At 50.2% G+C, this 14,533-nt stretch overlaps 1 protein-coding gene across 1 annotated transcript in view; it reads left to right on the top strand.

Moving 5' to 3' along the window:
• Window positions 1-14,063: 14,063 nt before the first annotated feature.
• SMG5 (SMG5, nonsense mediated mRNA decay factor) overlaps window positions 14,064-14,533 on the top strand; it is a 25,260-nt gene continuing 24,790 nt past the window's right edge. Inside the window, exon 1 of the mRNA XM_018566191.1 lies at window positions 14,064-14,070. Within this exon, the coding sequence (XP_018421693.1) occupies window positions 14,068-14,070 (3 nt within the window). The 5' untranslated portion in view covers window positions 14,064-14,067. The remainder of the gene's footprint in view (window positions 14,071-14,533) is intronic.

The raw sequence follows: 14,533 nt of genomic DNA, 5'->3' as shown, positions 1-14,533 counted from the left end.
CCCACCTGTCACTGGACAATGAAAGCTGATGAAGCACAGTTATGAGCTCATCTCTCTGTCACTCTGCTCTCTCCTTCTCTCAGCATGCTTCTTGTCAGCATATGAACCTATCGGCTTCTTGTGCTGATTCTTCCTCTCACCCTCCAGCTCTGTGCTGTCCAGGGACTACAAGAGGCCGATAGCGGGTCACAATCCGGTAATGACACCACTGCTTGTATTTACAACAACAACCCTGTAGAGTAGGGGAGGGGTTTGAAACCTTCTGTGTATGTGACACTGGCTATCCCTCACTTCCTGTCTGGTGAAACCGTTGTCACCGAGTCAGTTAGTGGGGGCACCTCTCTTAAGCTGGCACTACACCATACAATCTAAACAGCCAATCAGTCTGCATCCAGTCTGTCATCGGGCATGCGCATGACATCACCAGGTGTGTGTGCAATGGCATAATCACGCTTGCGTCGATGCCTGCCGGCGGCCATCTTGGTGATGGACGCTGGCAGAGAGAGGAGAGGACATTCACCTGGCGGGATGAGGTATGCCGCCGTGTCCCCTCCTCTCTCCTGACACTGTCGGGCTCTCGGCCCATGACCGAGCGCCCGACTTTTTAGAGGGGGGTGACACCAAAATGGCTGTCAGTCATTTTGGCGTCACCCCTCCAATGGTGTCACCCGGGTGCGTGCGGCACTCCCCTTGTGACACCACTGCCCTTGACCTACATAGCTGTAGGCAGATCTAATGGAGATTGTACAATCAGATTGTACCGTGTATGGCGAGCGTAACGGATCCCCCGGACAGCGGTAAAACCCGACACGGGTCCTAACCCTCCCGCGCTCCATCCGGACGTACACTTTAAAGGGACGGCGTCACAAATTCTACACCGTCTCGCACGGCCTGACTAATAAACCGGAATTACCGGTCGCTCCGTACGCCGGCTAATATCTGATTCAGCGAAACTCTCCCAAAACGGCTTTCAATCGTTAACGTTTAACGTGAGGGATCAGACGAGGGGGGGTCTCCTTACATACCCCGGGGAGGTCAGCTGAGGCCGGCGTAGATACCAGAAGACGATTAATTATTAAAAAGGGAAAATAACGGAGCCGGTCGGATCATAAGGCCATCGAAGCGCTCCAGAAATATTGCCCCTTCGATGACAGACGGGAGTCCGCCGTCATGTTGTCACAGGAAGTGGTGGGGAGTCGGGGTGTCAGGAGCTCCCCTCGAAATTTGAAAGGGGGAGGTGGTGGAGCAGGTTGTGACGTACCTGAGCCCGGAGTGGACAATCCCTTCCTTGTCTTGTAGCCTGCCCTTCCAGATACCATCTGAGAGCAGCTTCCGCCCCGCAGATTATCTACCTGCACCGGTTTCACCTGTTCACAGAAAGGGGGCGGGGCTGTCTGCAGGGGGGCGGGGGCGGGCTGGACACTTAACCCTTCCATTTTCAGCTGTTCCGAAAAATAAATTCTCTCTTCCTGTGTCACCTGCTGCCTCCCGTGTACTGTGAACACTGGGGGAATCTAAACACCTCTCGCCCCCAGTGTCTGAAACATGTTAGAGCGGCAGCACCATGCATTGTGATTACAGTGTCTCTTTAGGCAAACCCTTTTAGTTTTGGACAGAGTAAGGAAGGCGTAGACCGTAACTTTGGCACTCCAGCCGTGCTGAAACAAAACAAAAAAGTCTAATGTCCATTCCCACCTGTCACTGGACAATGAAAGCTGATGAAGCACAGTTATGAGCTCATCTCTCTGTCACTCTGCTCTCTCCTTCTCTCAGCATGCTTCTTGTCAGCATATGAACCTATCGGCTTCTTGTGCTGATTCTTCCTCTCACCCTCCAGCTCTGTGCTGTCCAGGGACTACAAGAGGCCGATAGCGGGTCACAATCCGGTAATGACACCACTGCTTGTATTTACAACAACAACCCTGTAGAGTAGGGGAGGGGTTTGAAACCTTCTGTGTATGTGACACTGGCTATCCCTCACTTCCTGTCTGGTGAAACCGTTGTCACCGAGTCAGTTAGTGGGGGCACCTCTCTTAAGCTGGCACTACACCATACAATCTAAACAGCCAATCAGTCTGCATCCAGTCTGTCATCGGGCATGCGCATGACATCACCAGGTGTGTGTGCAATGGCATAATCACGCTTGCGTCGATGCCTGCCGGCGGCCATCTTGGTGATGGACGCTGGCAGAGAGAGGAGAGGACATTCACCTGGCGGGATGAGGTATGCCGCCGTGTCCCCTCCTCTCTCCTGACACTGTCGGGCTCTCGGCCCATGACCGAGCGCCCGACTTTTTAGAGGGGGGTGACACCAAAATGGCTGTCAGTCATTTTGGCGTCACCCCTCCAATGGTGTCACCCGGGTGCGTGCGGCACTCCCCTTGTGACACCACTGCCCTTGACCTACATAGCTGTAGGCAGATCTAATGGAGATTGTACAATCAGATTGTACCGTGTATGGCGAGCGTAACGGATCCCCCGGACAGCGGTAAAACCCGACACGGGTCCTAACCCTCCCGCGCTCCATCCGGACGTACACTTTAAAGGGACGGCGTCACAAATTCTACACCGTCTCGCACGGCCTGACTAATAAACCGGAATTACCGGTCGCTCCGTACGCCGGCTAATATCTGATTCAGCGAAACTCTCCCAAAACGGCTTTCAATCGTTAACGTTTAACGTGAGGGATCAGACGAGGGGGGGTCTCCTTACATACCCCGGGGAGGTCAGCTGAGGCCGGCGTAGATACCAGAAGACGATTAATTATTAAAAAGGGAAAATAACGGAGCCGGTCGGATCATAAGGCCATCGAAGCGCTCCCGAAATATTGCCCCTTCGATGACAGACGGGAGTCCGCCGTCATGTTGTCACAGGAAGTGGTGGGGAGTCGGGGTGTCAGGAGCTCCCCTCGAAATTTGAAAGGGGGAGGTGGTGGAGCAGGTTGTGACGTACCTGAGCCCGGAGTGGACAATCCCTTCCTTGTCTTGTAGCCTGCCCTTCCAGATACCATCTGAGAGCAGCTTCCGCCCCGCAGATTATCTACCTGCACCGGTTTCACCTGTTCACAGAAAGGGGGCGGGGCTGTCTGCAGGGGGGCGGGGGCGGGCTGGACACTTAACCCTTCCATTTTCAGCTGTTCCGAAAAATAAATTCTCTCTTCCTGTGTCACCTGCTGCCTCCCGTGTACTGTGAACACTGGGGGAATCTAAACACCTCTCGCCCCCAGTGTCTGAAACATGTTAGAGCGGCAGCACCATGCATTGTGATTACAGTGTCTCTTTAGGCAAACCCTTTTAGTTTTGGACAGAGTAAGGAAGGCGTAGACCGTAACTTTGGCACTCCAGCCGTGCTGAAACAAAACAAAAAAGTCTAATGTCCATGTTTATTCCCTGGCTATGTCCCCCTGGGGAGATTTCCTTTCACTTCCTGTCCCGGGGACAAAACAGTTGTCACCAAAACACGTGTCCACATTGAAAGATTCCCCCCTCACTTCCTGTTAAGGCATGGGGTAGGCAACCTCGGCACTCCAGCTGTATGAAACCACAAATCCCATCATGCCTGTGGCTGTCAGGGTCTTGCAAAGCCTCATGGGACTTGTAGTTCCACAACAGCTGCAGTGCCAAGGTTGCCTATCCATGGTGTAGGCGGGGGTGGTCAAACTTTGACACTCCAGATGTGGTGGAACTACAGATTCCATCATGCCTCTGCTAGTCATGCCTGTGGCTGTCAGGCAATGCCTCATGGGACTTGTAGTTCTACAACAGCTGCAGTGCTGAGGTTGCTTACCCATGGTGTTAAACTCTTGTTAATGGGGAGAGTCTCCGGCACGGTTAGCGATCACACATACGTGTACCATGCCACCAGAACCGGGCCCCAGACCATGTCTTCCCAGGGCACAGTGCGGATCGATCACACTGGTCACATGACCTAGGCTTTCGGGGTCAAATGTGCTCTGACACATTACATACACCCTAGTGCAGGGGTGGGCAGCCTCGGCACTTCAGCCATGGTGGAACTGCAAGTCCCATGAGGCATTGCAAGACTCTGACAGCCACAGGCATTGTTCCAAGAGCCAGGTGCATGATGGGATTTGTAGTTGCACCACAGCTGGAGTGTCGAGGTCGCCTATACCCTGCCCTAGTGTGAGCACAATCTTAGATTGCTGGCGCATTTGGACACCCTCCAGGGCAGTGATGGGGAACCTTTTTGAGCCCGAGTGCGTGGGCTCTCAGGTGGTCTGTATGGGTTCTCAGGGGGGCTGTGTGGCTCTTAGGGTCACTGTGTGGGCTCTCAGGTGGTCTGTATGGGTTCTCAGGGGGGCTGTGTGGCTCTTAGGGTCACTGTGTGGGCTCTCAGGTGGTCTGTATGGGTTCTCAGGGGGGCTGTGTGGCCCTTAGAGTCACTGCGTGGGCTCTCAAGTGGTCTGTATGGCTCTTAGGGGTGCTGCGTGGGCTCTCAGGTGGTCTGTATAAGCTCTCAGGGGGGCTGTGCAGCTCTCAGGTGGTCGGTATGGGCTCTCAGGGGGTCTGTGCAGCTCTTAGGTGGTCTGTATGGGCTCTCAGGGGGTCTGTGCAGCTCTCAGGTGGTCTGTATGGGCTCTCAGGGGGGCTGTGCAGCTCTCAGGTGGTCTGTATGGGCTCTCAGGGGGGCTGTGCAGCTCTCAGGTGGTCTGTATGGGCTCTCAGGGGGTCTGTGCAGCTCTCAGGTGGTCTGTATGGGCTCTCAGGGGGCTGTGCGGCTCTCAGGGGCACTGTGTGGGTTCTCAGGGGGGCTGTGCGGCTCTCAGGTGGTCTGTATGGGCTTTCAGGGGGGCTGTGCAGCTCTCAGGTGGTCTGTATGGGCTCTCAGGGGGTCTGTGCAGCTCTCAGGTGGTCTGTATGGGCTCTCAGGGGGCTGTGCGGCTCTCAGGGGCACTGTGTGGGTTCTCAGGAGGGCTGTGCGGCTCTGAGACAGGCTCTCGGGGGGCTATATAAGCTCTCAGGGAGACTGTGCAGCTCTGAGGTGGTCTGTATGGGCTCTCAGGGGGCTGTGTGGCTCTCAGGGGGCTGTACGGGTCTCACTGGGGTCCTGAGCTTCTCAAGGGCAGCTGTGGTTCTCTAACTAGACGGCTGTTCGTTCCTCACTAGGGGCCTGAGAGGCCCCAGCGAGCGGTCGTCTAATATGCATGGTTAGAGGACTGCCGCTGCCTGATTGGTGCCAACCCAGATCGCATACCAAGGCGATCCGGGACAGTTGGGCATATTTTTCAGGGGCGGGCCTGGAGCGGAAACTCCAGGCGCCCCTATGTTACTCCGGACCTGGGCTCGTGTGCCAGCAGAGAGGGCCCCGCGTGCGATAGGTTCGCCACCAATGCTCTAGGGTGGCCATAGGTGGATAGAGATTTGTGGGAGAGGTGCTAGACTTGCCAATAATTCTCTTCTTTGAAGTGCCAAATGTTCTTGGATGGGCGGTTCCCACACAAAACAAGGGACCCCCCCCTGATCAGAATGTGGAGGTCTCACTCTCAAGTGGAACCAAGTATAGAGCAAAAACAGGGGGGGAGGGGGGGGGGGGGAACTGCTGAGTGCAGTCCAGTATATTCTATTTACAAAGATCCATAGAATGAAAGAGCCAACGCATTTCGGGGGTCTACAATCTCCCCCTTCATCAGGGCTTAGTCCTTTCGCGCATCTGGGAGAAGGAATGATACATAACAGAAGGCACGGGATGGGATCTGTAGTTGCACCGCAGCCGGACTGCTGAGGTTGCCTACCCCTGGTGTAGTGTGAGTAGACCTTTAGCGTGTTGGTGCATATGGACGCTCCTCTAGGGTGGCCCTAGGTGGGTGGAGGTCTATTACAAGAACGTCTGAGGAACATCTATTGAATCACAGAAGCACCGGGACTCGCCGCACCACCCAACGTTTGGCTTGGTTCCCTCTTCACAATGGAGGAGCAAAGAACGAGGCCCAGAGCACTCAACAAAGTTTCCAAAAACTCCAATAAACTAGACATTGTCCCCCAAAAAAATCAGAGCGACGTGGCCTGCGAGCCGATGAAATCAGGAAGTCACACTTTTATCTCTCCGGACAGTTTAGCTTTCAATAGATCCCAAATGATTCACCAATTATTCCCCCCAAAGATTCACACACACAATGCCTCTTATCTTCCCATAAAAGGGCCGTCTTGTTTCTCAAACACAAGTCACAAATACAATTAAATAGCCACACAAAGGGGAGTAAATAGGAAGATTGTACGTGTGATTGAGGCTTAAGGTGCCCATACGTGCAGAGAAAGGATCATCTGCTGATAAAATGGTCGTACGACTATTTGTATGAACTGATTTGTTACATGAGGATTAAGGTGCCTATACATGCAGAGAAAGGATCATCTGCTGATAAGATGGTCGTACGACTATTTGTATGAACTGATGTCACATGAGGATTGAGGTGCCCATACGTGCAGAGAAATGATCATTGCTCACCACTGATAAGATGGTCGTGCGACTATAACTATGAACTGATTTACTATATGAGGATTAAGGTGCCCAATACATGCAGAGAAAGGATCATCTGCTGATAAAATGGTCGTACGACTATTTGTATGAACTGATGTCACATGATGATTAAGGTACCCATACATGCAGAGAAATGATCATTGCTTACCACTGATAAGATGGTCGTGCGACTATAACTATGAACTGATTTACTATATGAGGATTAAGGTGCCCAATACATGCAGAGAAAGCATCATCTGCTGATAAAATGGTCGTACGACTATTTGTATGACCTGATTTACTATATTAGGATTAAGGAGCCCATAGGTGCAGAGAAATGATCATTGCTCATCTGCTGATAAGAAGGTTGTACGACAATTTGTATGAACTGATGTCACAGGAGGATTAAGGTGCCCATACGTGCAGAGAAAGGATCATCTGCTGATAAAATGGTCATATGACTATTTGTATGAACTGATGTCACATGACAATTAAGGTGCCCATACGTGCAGAGAAAGGATCATCTGCTGATAAAATGGTCGTACGACTATATGCATGAGGATTAAGGTGCTCATACGTGCAGAGAAATGGTCATTGCTTATACTTATAAAATGGTCGCACAACTAATTGTATGAACTAATCTACTGCATGAGGATTATGGTGCCCATATGTGCAGAGAAAGGATCATCTGCTGATAAAATGGTCGTACGACTATTAGTATGACCTGATTTACTGCATGAGGATTAAGGTGCCCATATGTGCAGAGAAAGGATCATCTGCTGATAAAATGGTCGTACGACTATTAGTATGACCTGATTTACTGCATGAGGATTATGGTGGCCAATACGTGCAGAGAAAGGCTCATCTGCTGATAAGATGGTCGTACGACTATTTGTATGACTTGATTTACTGCATGAGGATTAATGTACCCATAGGTGCAGAGAAATGATCATTGCTCATCTGCTAATAAGATCGCGCGACTATTCGCGCGGTCGCGCGACTATTTGTACGAACTGATTTACTGCATCAAGGATTAAGGTGCCCAATACGTGCAGAGAAATTATAACAGCTTATTTGTTGATAAGATGGTCGCGTGACTATTTGTATGAACTGATTTATCACATGAGGAATAAGGTGCCCATACAGGTAGTAAAATATTATAATAGCTCATATGTTGGTAAGATGGTCGCACGACTATTAGTATGAACTGATTTACTATATTAGGATTAAGGAGCCATAGGTGCAGAGAAATTATCATAGCTCATCTGCTAATAAGATGGTCGCGTGACTATTTGTATAAACTGAGTTACTGCATGAGGATTATGGTGCTCATACATGAAGAGAAATAATCATTGATCATGAGCTGATAAAATGTTCGCAAGACTATTAGTATGGCCTGATTTACTGCATGAGGATTAAGGTGCCCATACGTGCAGAGAAAGGATCATTGCTCATCCACTGACAAGATGGTCGTGCGACTATTAGTATGAACTGATGTCACATGAGGATTAAGATGCCCATATGTGCAGAGAAAGGATCATTGCTCATCCACTGACAAGATGGTCGTGCGACTATTAGTATGAACTGATGTCACATGAGGATTAAGATGCCCATATGTGCAGAGAAAGGATCATTGCTCATCCACTGACAAGATGGTCGTGCGACTATTAGTATGAACTGATGTCACATGAGGATTAAGATGCCCATATGTGCAGAGAAAGGATCATTGCTCATGCTTATAAGATGGTCGCGCGACTATTAGTATGAACTGATTTGTCACATGACGATTAAGGTGCCCATAGGTGCAGAGAAATAATAATTGCTCATGCGCTGATAAGATGGTCGCACGACTATTTGAATGAACTGATTTACTGCATGGCGATTAAGGTGCCCATACGTGCAGAGAAATGATCATTGCTCATGATTATAAGATGGTCGCACGACTATTTGTACAAACTGATTTACTGCATGAGGATTAAGGTGCCCAATACGTGCAGAGAAATTATAATAGCTCATCTGCTGATAAAATGGTCATGCGACTATTAGCATGAACTGATTTACTGCATTAAAATTAGGGTGCCCATATGTGCGGAAAATGATCATTGCTTATAAGTTGATATGATGGTCGTGCGACTATTGGCATGAACTGATTTACTGCATGAGGATTAAGGTGCCCATATGTGCAGAGAAATGATCATTGCTTATAAGTTGATATGATGGTCGCCAGTCAGCGCTGGAGGAGCGGGGAGAGGGGAATCCAGCCTTTCCCCTATCACAGCTCTCTGCAGTGACAGGATTGAGAAGTGAGCGAACGCCGGTATGTGTTCGCTCACCTCCCGATCTACTGAGCCGACCTGTGACAGTCTCATTGTCACAGGTCGGCTAGAACTATGGGGTGAGTGGAAAGCACTCACCTCATAGTTCTCCTTTAAGGAGCCCATACCTGCAGAGAAAGGATCATAGGTCAATATATGGACAGTCAGCTTTGTTTAATAGAACAGTGCCAGCAGCAAAGTGCAAACTGCAGTAACCCAAAGCAACCAATCAGATTCAGTCTTTTTACTGGTCTGGCTTCAGTGAAGGAATTCTGGAAATGTCTTACTTGTCCAAGTGACCATCTGTCCCGACAGCCGAATAACATTTCAGCACAACAACGGCACAGCTGTACAGAGACGAAGAAAAATATTTGTATTAAAACATAAATAAGTTACCAAACAATCGACTTCTACTAAAAATATTTCTAAATATGAGACCCATAAGATTCCTATAGACGGGGGTAGACAGCCTCGGCCCTCCAGCTGTGGTGGGACTACAAGTCCCATCAGGCATTCTTCCTTGAATCTTGGTGAGCTATGAGTATTTCTTCCAGATCTGTGCAGTAATCCAGTGTGACACTTGCAGCTTCTTGTAATAAAGACCGCTCACTGCTGCTCTCTCTGCTTGTGCAGGGTGACTGGTCTTGTCTCCGCCCTATCCTGAATAAAGACCAGTCACTGTTGCTCTCTCCTTGTGCAGGGTGACTGGTCTTGTCTCTGCCCCCTCCTGTAATAAAGACCGCTCACTGCTGCTCTCTCTGCTTGTGCAGGGTGACTGGTCTTGTCTCCGCCCCCTCCTGAATAAAGACCAGTCACTGTTGCTCTCTCCTTGTGCAGGGTGACTGGTCTTGTCTCTGCCCCCTCCTGTAATAAAGACCGCTCACTGCTGCTCTCTCTCCTTGTGCCCCCGCCTGACACCCCCTGCATTGTTTCCTAAGCTCTGATGCCCCTCCTGTGGACCCAGTACCGGCATTGCGGGTGTCAGAAAGTAGAGAGAACAGCAAATATCCATTCGCTGATAACCTCCATGCTGAATGGACCCGGAAGCGACGCTGATTGCATCACTTCCAGTTTCTGAGCTGTCATTCTCCAGATAGAGAAGCCAGGGCAGAAGATGATCAAGCACAGTTGGGTGACATCCCAGTAGAAACTAAAGTTACTGGTCTGAATGGCCCTCTTGGGTCCCCTATGAGATACCACAAGGCCAGGTGATGCTCTGCAGTGGGTTGTTGTGCGTTGGCAGACCATTTAAAAGGATTGGCTGCCTTAATACAACGCACCAAAATGGAAAGGCATGAAGGGGCCCGATTGACGAGCCAGTTGTTTCGCGCTCGGCCCTGTTCCCTAGAGATCTGAGCTTTGTTGACCTTTTTCTTACTTTGTCCTGACGGTGACCAACCAAAGTGTGGCTGGTGATAGTGTTATCTCACCGTGTTGACTTGGCTCCACCTTAAGGAGGGTGTGAGAGGGTTGTGTCACACCGAGCAAACAAGGACAGGGATCTCTTCCAGCTAGGACAGGGCCCCGTCAGAAAAAGCACTGCCAGGCCCCAGCCAGAAGGCTGAAATATACAGAAGAAATACATGCCACCTACTATGATTCACCCACCTGTGCCACATTCCATTCTAGTAATGGGTGACATCACTACTCAAAGTCTACAGCTTCCCGTGTCACCTCCCTGCCTCAGGCTTGTTTACTGGGCCTAACTACACAACAGTGAGGTCCTTTCTGAGCTTTCTGTATGTCAAGAGAATACCGCAGCCCACCATAGATGTGAATGAGCAACTGCAGGGCCAAACCATCCACCACAGAGGTGGGTGGGAGGCTGCTGGCCCAAGCTGTTCACCATAGAAGTGAAAAAGCAGCCGCTGAGCCAAGCTGTCCACCTTAGAAGTGTATAGGAGGCTGCTGGCCCAAGCTGTTCACCAAATAAATAAAGTGGAGGCTGCTGGGCCAACCTGTCCACCATAAGAGTGAATGAGCAGCTGCTGGGCCAAACTGTCCACCATAAAAGTGAATAGGAGGCCAATGGGCCAACATGCCCCCCTTAGAAGTGGATGGGAGGCTGCTGGACCAAGTTTTTCACCTTAGAAGTGGATGGGAAGCCGCTGGACAAAGCTGTCCCCCTTAGAAGTGGATGGGAGGGCGCTGGACTAAGCTGCACACCATAGAATTAAATGGGAGACTGCTGGGCCAAGTTGTCCACCATAAAAATGAACAGGGGGCAGCGGGGTAAAGCTATCCAACATAGAAATTAAAGGGAGGCCACTAGGCCAAGGTGTTTGCCATAGAGGTGGATAGGAGGCCACTCAGCAAAGCTGTCTAACAAAGAAGTGAATTGGTGGATGCTGGTCCAAGCGGAAGTGAGGAGGCCACTAATGCAAGCTGTATACCTTTGAAGTGACTAGGAGGCCGCCTGGTCCAAGCTGTCCACCAAAGAAGCGAGAGGGAGGCTACTAGGCCAAGCTGTTCACTAGAGAAGTAGATGGGGGCTACTGGACCAAGTTGCCAACCAAAGAAGGGAGAGGGAGGCCAATAGGCCAAGCTGTCCACTATAGAAGTAGATGAGAGGTCACTGGACCAAGGTGTCCACCAAAGAAGTGAGAGGGAGGCCACTAGGCCAAGCTGTCCATTATAGAAGTAGATGGGGGCTACAGGACCAAGTTGCCAACCAAAGAAGTGAAAGGGAGACCCCTAGGCCAAGCTGTCCACTATAGAAGTAGATGAGAGGCCACTGGACCAAAGAAGTGAGAGGGAGGCCACTAGGCCAAGCTATCCACTATAGAAGTAGATAGGGGACCACTGGGCCAAGCTGATTTTGCTTTGCCTATTGACTGATTCTGGCCATACCCTGTACATCCAATAATGAATGCCGGGTGACTGTGATAGCTTTGAGCCCATGTTACAGCTCATCATGTTTAAGCCCCGAAGAAGGAGGAGCGAAATGCATCGGCTGATGTGTGTTGTCATATGTGACCTCATTCAATTAATAAAAAGGTGTTGGACTCTCAAACTGTCTCCATTAGATCTCCAGTTCTGGGTTCCCTTGTTGAGGAACATACTGCGGGATTCTGTTCACATCCTGGGACAGCCTCAGGGGGCCCCGGGTCCCGGACAGCGGAGGAGCATGAATTTGATCTTCAAATACTTTAACCTAACACATTAACTGTGAACACTGAACCTAACACTTAAGGTGAACATGTATAAAGCAGTGAATGTGACCTCATCAAACATTCACTGTGGTGAATCAATTGCTTTCATTTAAAATGCATACACCTAGAAGATTAACCTGCAGTGAATGTTTGGTGAAGGCCAGATTCACTTCTTTATAGATATGCCCATTAAAGCCAAAACTTGTATTTATTTTAGTTGAATTGCTTCCTGTGTCCCCGTAGGGTCTGTCCTGGTGACCATTGTCAGAAAGTGATGGGACCTCGGCACTCCAGCTGTTGTGGAACTACAAGTCCCACGAGGCATTGCTGGACTGTGGCAGCCCCAGTTATGGCTCCCAGAGGCATGCTCTGGGATTTGTAGTTATTGCACAGCTGGAGGTTGTCTATGCCTGTTGCTTACAGGAAGTGAGGAGGAATCCAATGCAGACACCTGTTTTGGTGACAACTGTTGTCCCAGGGTCACCATTTTGTATTGGGAAGAGTAAATAGTTTCTATTGTTATCAGTGACCACATGAGAGGATAGTTTCATCTCACTTCCTGCCTCTGTGACATGATACAAAATAAAGGGAGTAGTTGTCACTGTCACAGGATATACGCGAGCTGCAATGTCCTTGTGTTCCAATACCACCACAACATCAGGAACTATATTAATCTACATCAGGCTTGAGTGTACCCATTGGTGAAGGCCACTCCGCCACATTACTTTACATGATGAGGGCCATATATTATATTTAAAGTTATCTTAAATTTAGGACATTTATTCCTTAATAACAAGTTCACTTCATGGCGATATCTAACAATTATTTATCAGGCACAGGGTGACTTTACATTGACATTACTAGTGGTGACACTGACAGGTTCTCTTTGGGAAGCCTGGCTCTCTGACAGAACCTGCACTTTCCCGCCTTCTGCTTCGAAGCCGCGTCACGTGACCCGCTAATCTGCATGCCTCAACGTTCACATGCCGAGACCGAGCCCCGCCCTCATTCTCCAGCTTCCTACTTCTCCGTGACGTCACTCACGGAATCTGTCCCTCCTCCTCCGGCAGGATCTCGGAGTGGCAGCTCTCGCGAGACTCCTCCCCTGGGGAAAGTGACAGGCAACATGGCGGGGGATGTGGTGGTTCGGTGTTTCTGCTACTGAGAGGAGAAGGAAGAAGACAGAAGAAAAAAAAGATGAGTCAGGGGACAGCTGAGGGCGAGCCCGAGGCCAAGGTGCTGCACACCAAGAGGCTGTACCGGTAAGAGAGCCCACAGGGAGAGGGGTATTGGGGGCTCACCTGTGGGGTTGTATCCCCTAGCAACCTTTCGCGAATAAGGGGAGGGGCTTGTTGCTATAGACTGTCCCCTTGTGGTCTTGTGCTGGAGAGGAAAATAGGAGGGTCTTGTGGGGACTATCCTCTTGTGACAGAATAGGGGAGGGGCTTCTTGCTATGAGCAGCCATGGACTGTCCTCTTGTGGTCATCCTAAGCTGGATAAAATAAGGGGAGGGGCTTGTTGCTATGGCAGCCATGGATTGCCCTCTTGTGGTTATTCTGCACTGGACAGAATAAGGGGAGGGACTTTATGCCATGGGCAGCTACGGGCTGTCCTGTTGTGACCACCCTGCACCAGACAGAATAAGGGGAGGGGCTTGTGGTCATCCTGCACTGGTGCAGGAGAGAATAAGGGGAGCGGCATGTTGCTATGGGCAGCACAGGCACCTCATTCTTGGGACATTTAAACACAACCAGACATTTCACTGCACACTGGGATCGTCTCGCAACGTGCATTAGAAGCCGCAGCAAGTCAGATAGAGCCCGCCTCATTTCCTGTCTGGAGAATGTCCATCATCATGTAGAACTTTCCTCCCCAGTCTGACTGTCCCTGGCCCCGCCCCTTTCATTCATTGCATTTCAGTCATGGAGGATCAACATCCCATGTGGGCATTACCTACATCAGTCTGCATCCAAATACAGCCTGCCTAGGACCGGCCACTCCTCCAGACTGACATGCACCAGTCAAGGCATTTTGCTATTTGCATAACTCCTCCCACTGCTTGTATCAGGGCTATTGGCTCTTGAGAGAAATACTGAGGAAGTGTGCTGTGATGTTTTCAGGAAGCCATGGTCACATGACACTTCAGTCTTCCCTCTATTGTTTACATGAGGCGGGGTCCCTCTTTGGGTGGCCATGTTGCTGCCGGCATGACTTGGACACCTTCTATTGACTGTCCAATAGCATTGGTCCTCTCTGGATCCATAAGGGGAGGGGTCTGTAGGGGACCGGCCTAGCAGGGGGTGAGTATTTGTCCGGAGGGGGGCTTTGCTGACCCAATATCATGTTCTGATCCGGCAGGGCCGTGGTGGAGACGGTGCATCGGCTGGATCTGATTATCAACAACAAGACGGCCTATCAGGAAGTGTTCAAACCCGAGAACATCAGCCTACGCAACAAGTAAGTGGCAGGAGAAGTCACACCCATCACATGTGGTCACACCCATCACATGTGGTCACACCCATCACATGTGGTCACACCCATCACATGTGGTCACACCCATCACATGTGGTCACACCCATCACATGTGGTCAC

Source organism: Nanorana parkeri, unplaced genomic scaffold, assembly GCF_000935625.1.
Source record: "Nanorana parkeri isolate BGI_ZX_2015 unplaced genomic scaffold, ASM93562v1 scaffold923, whole genome shotgun sequence".
Classification (NCBI taxonomy): Eukaryota; Metazoa; Chordata; class Amphibia; order Anura; family Dicroglossidae; genus Nanorana; species Nanorana parkeri.
Note: the sequence above shows the minus strand (reverse complement) of the source record. Positions and strands in the feature narration are given on the sequence as shown.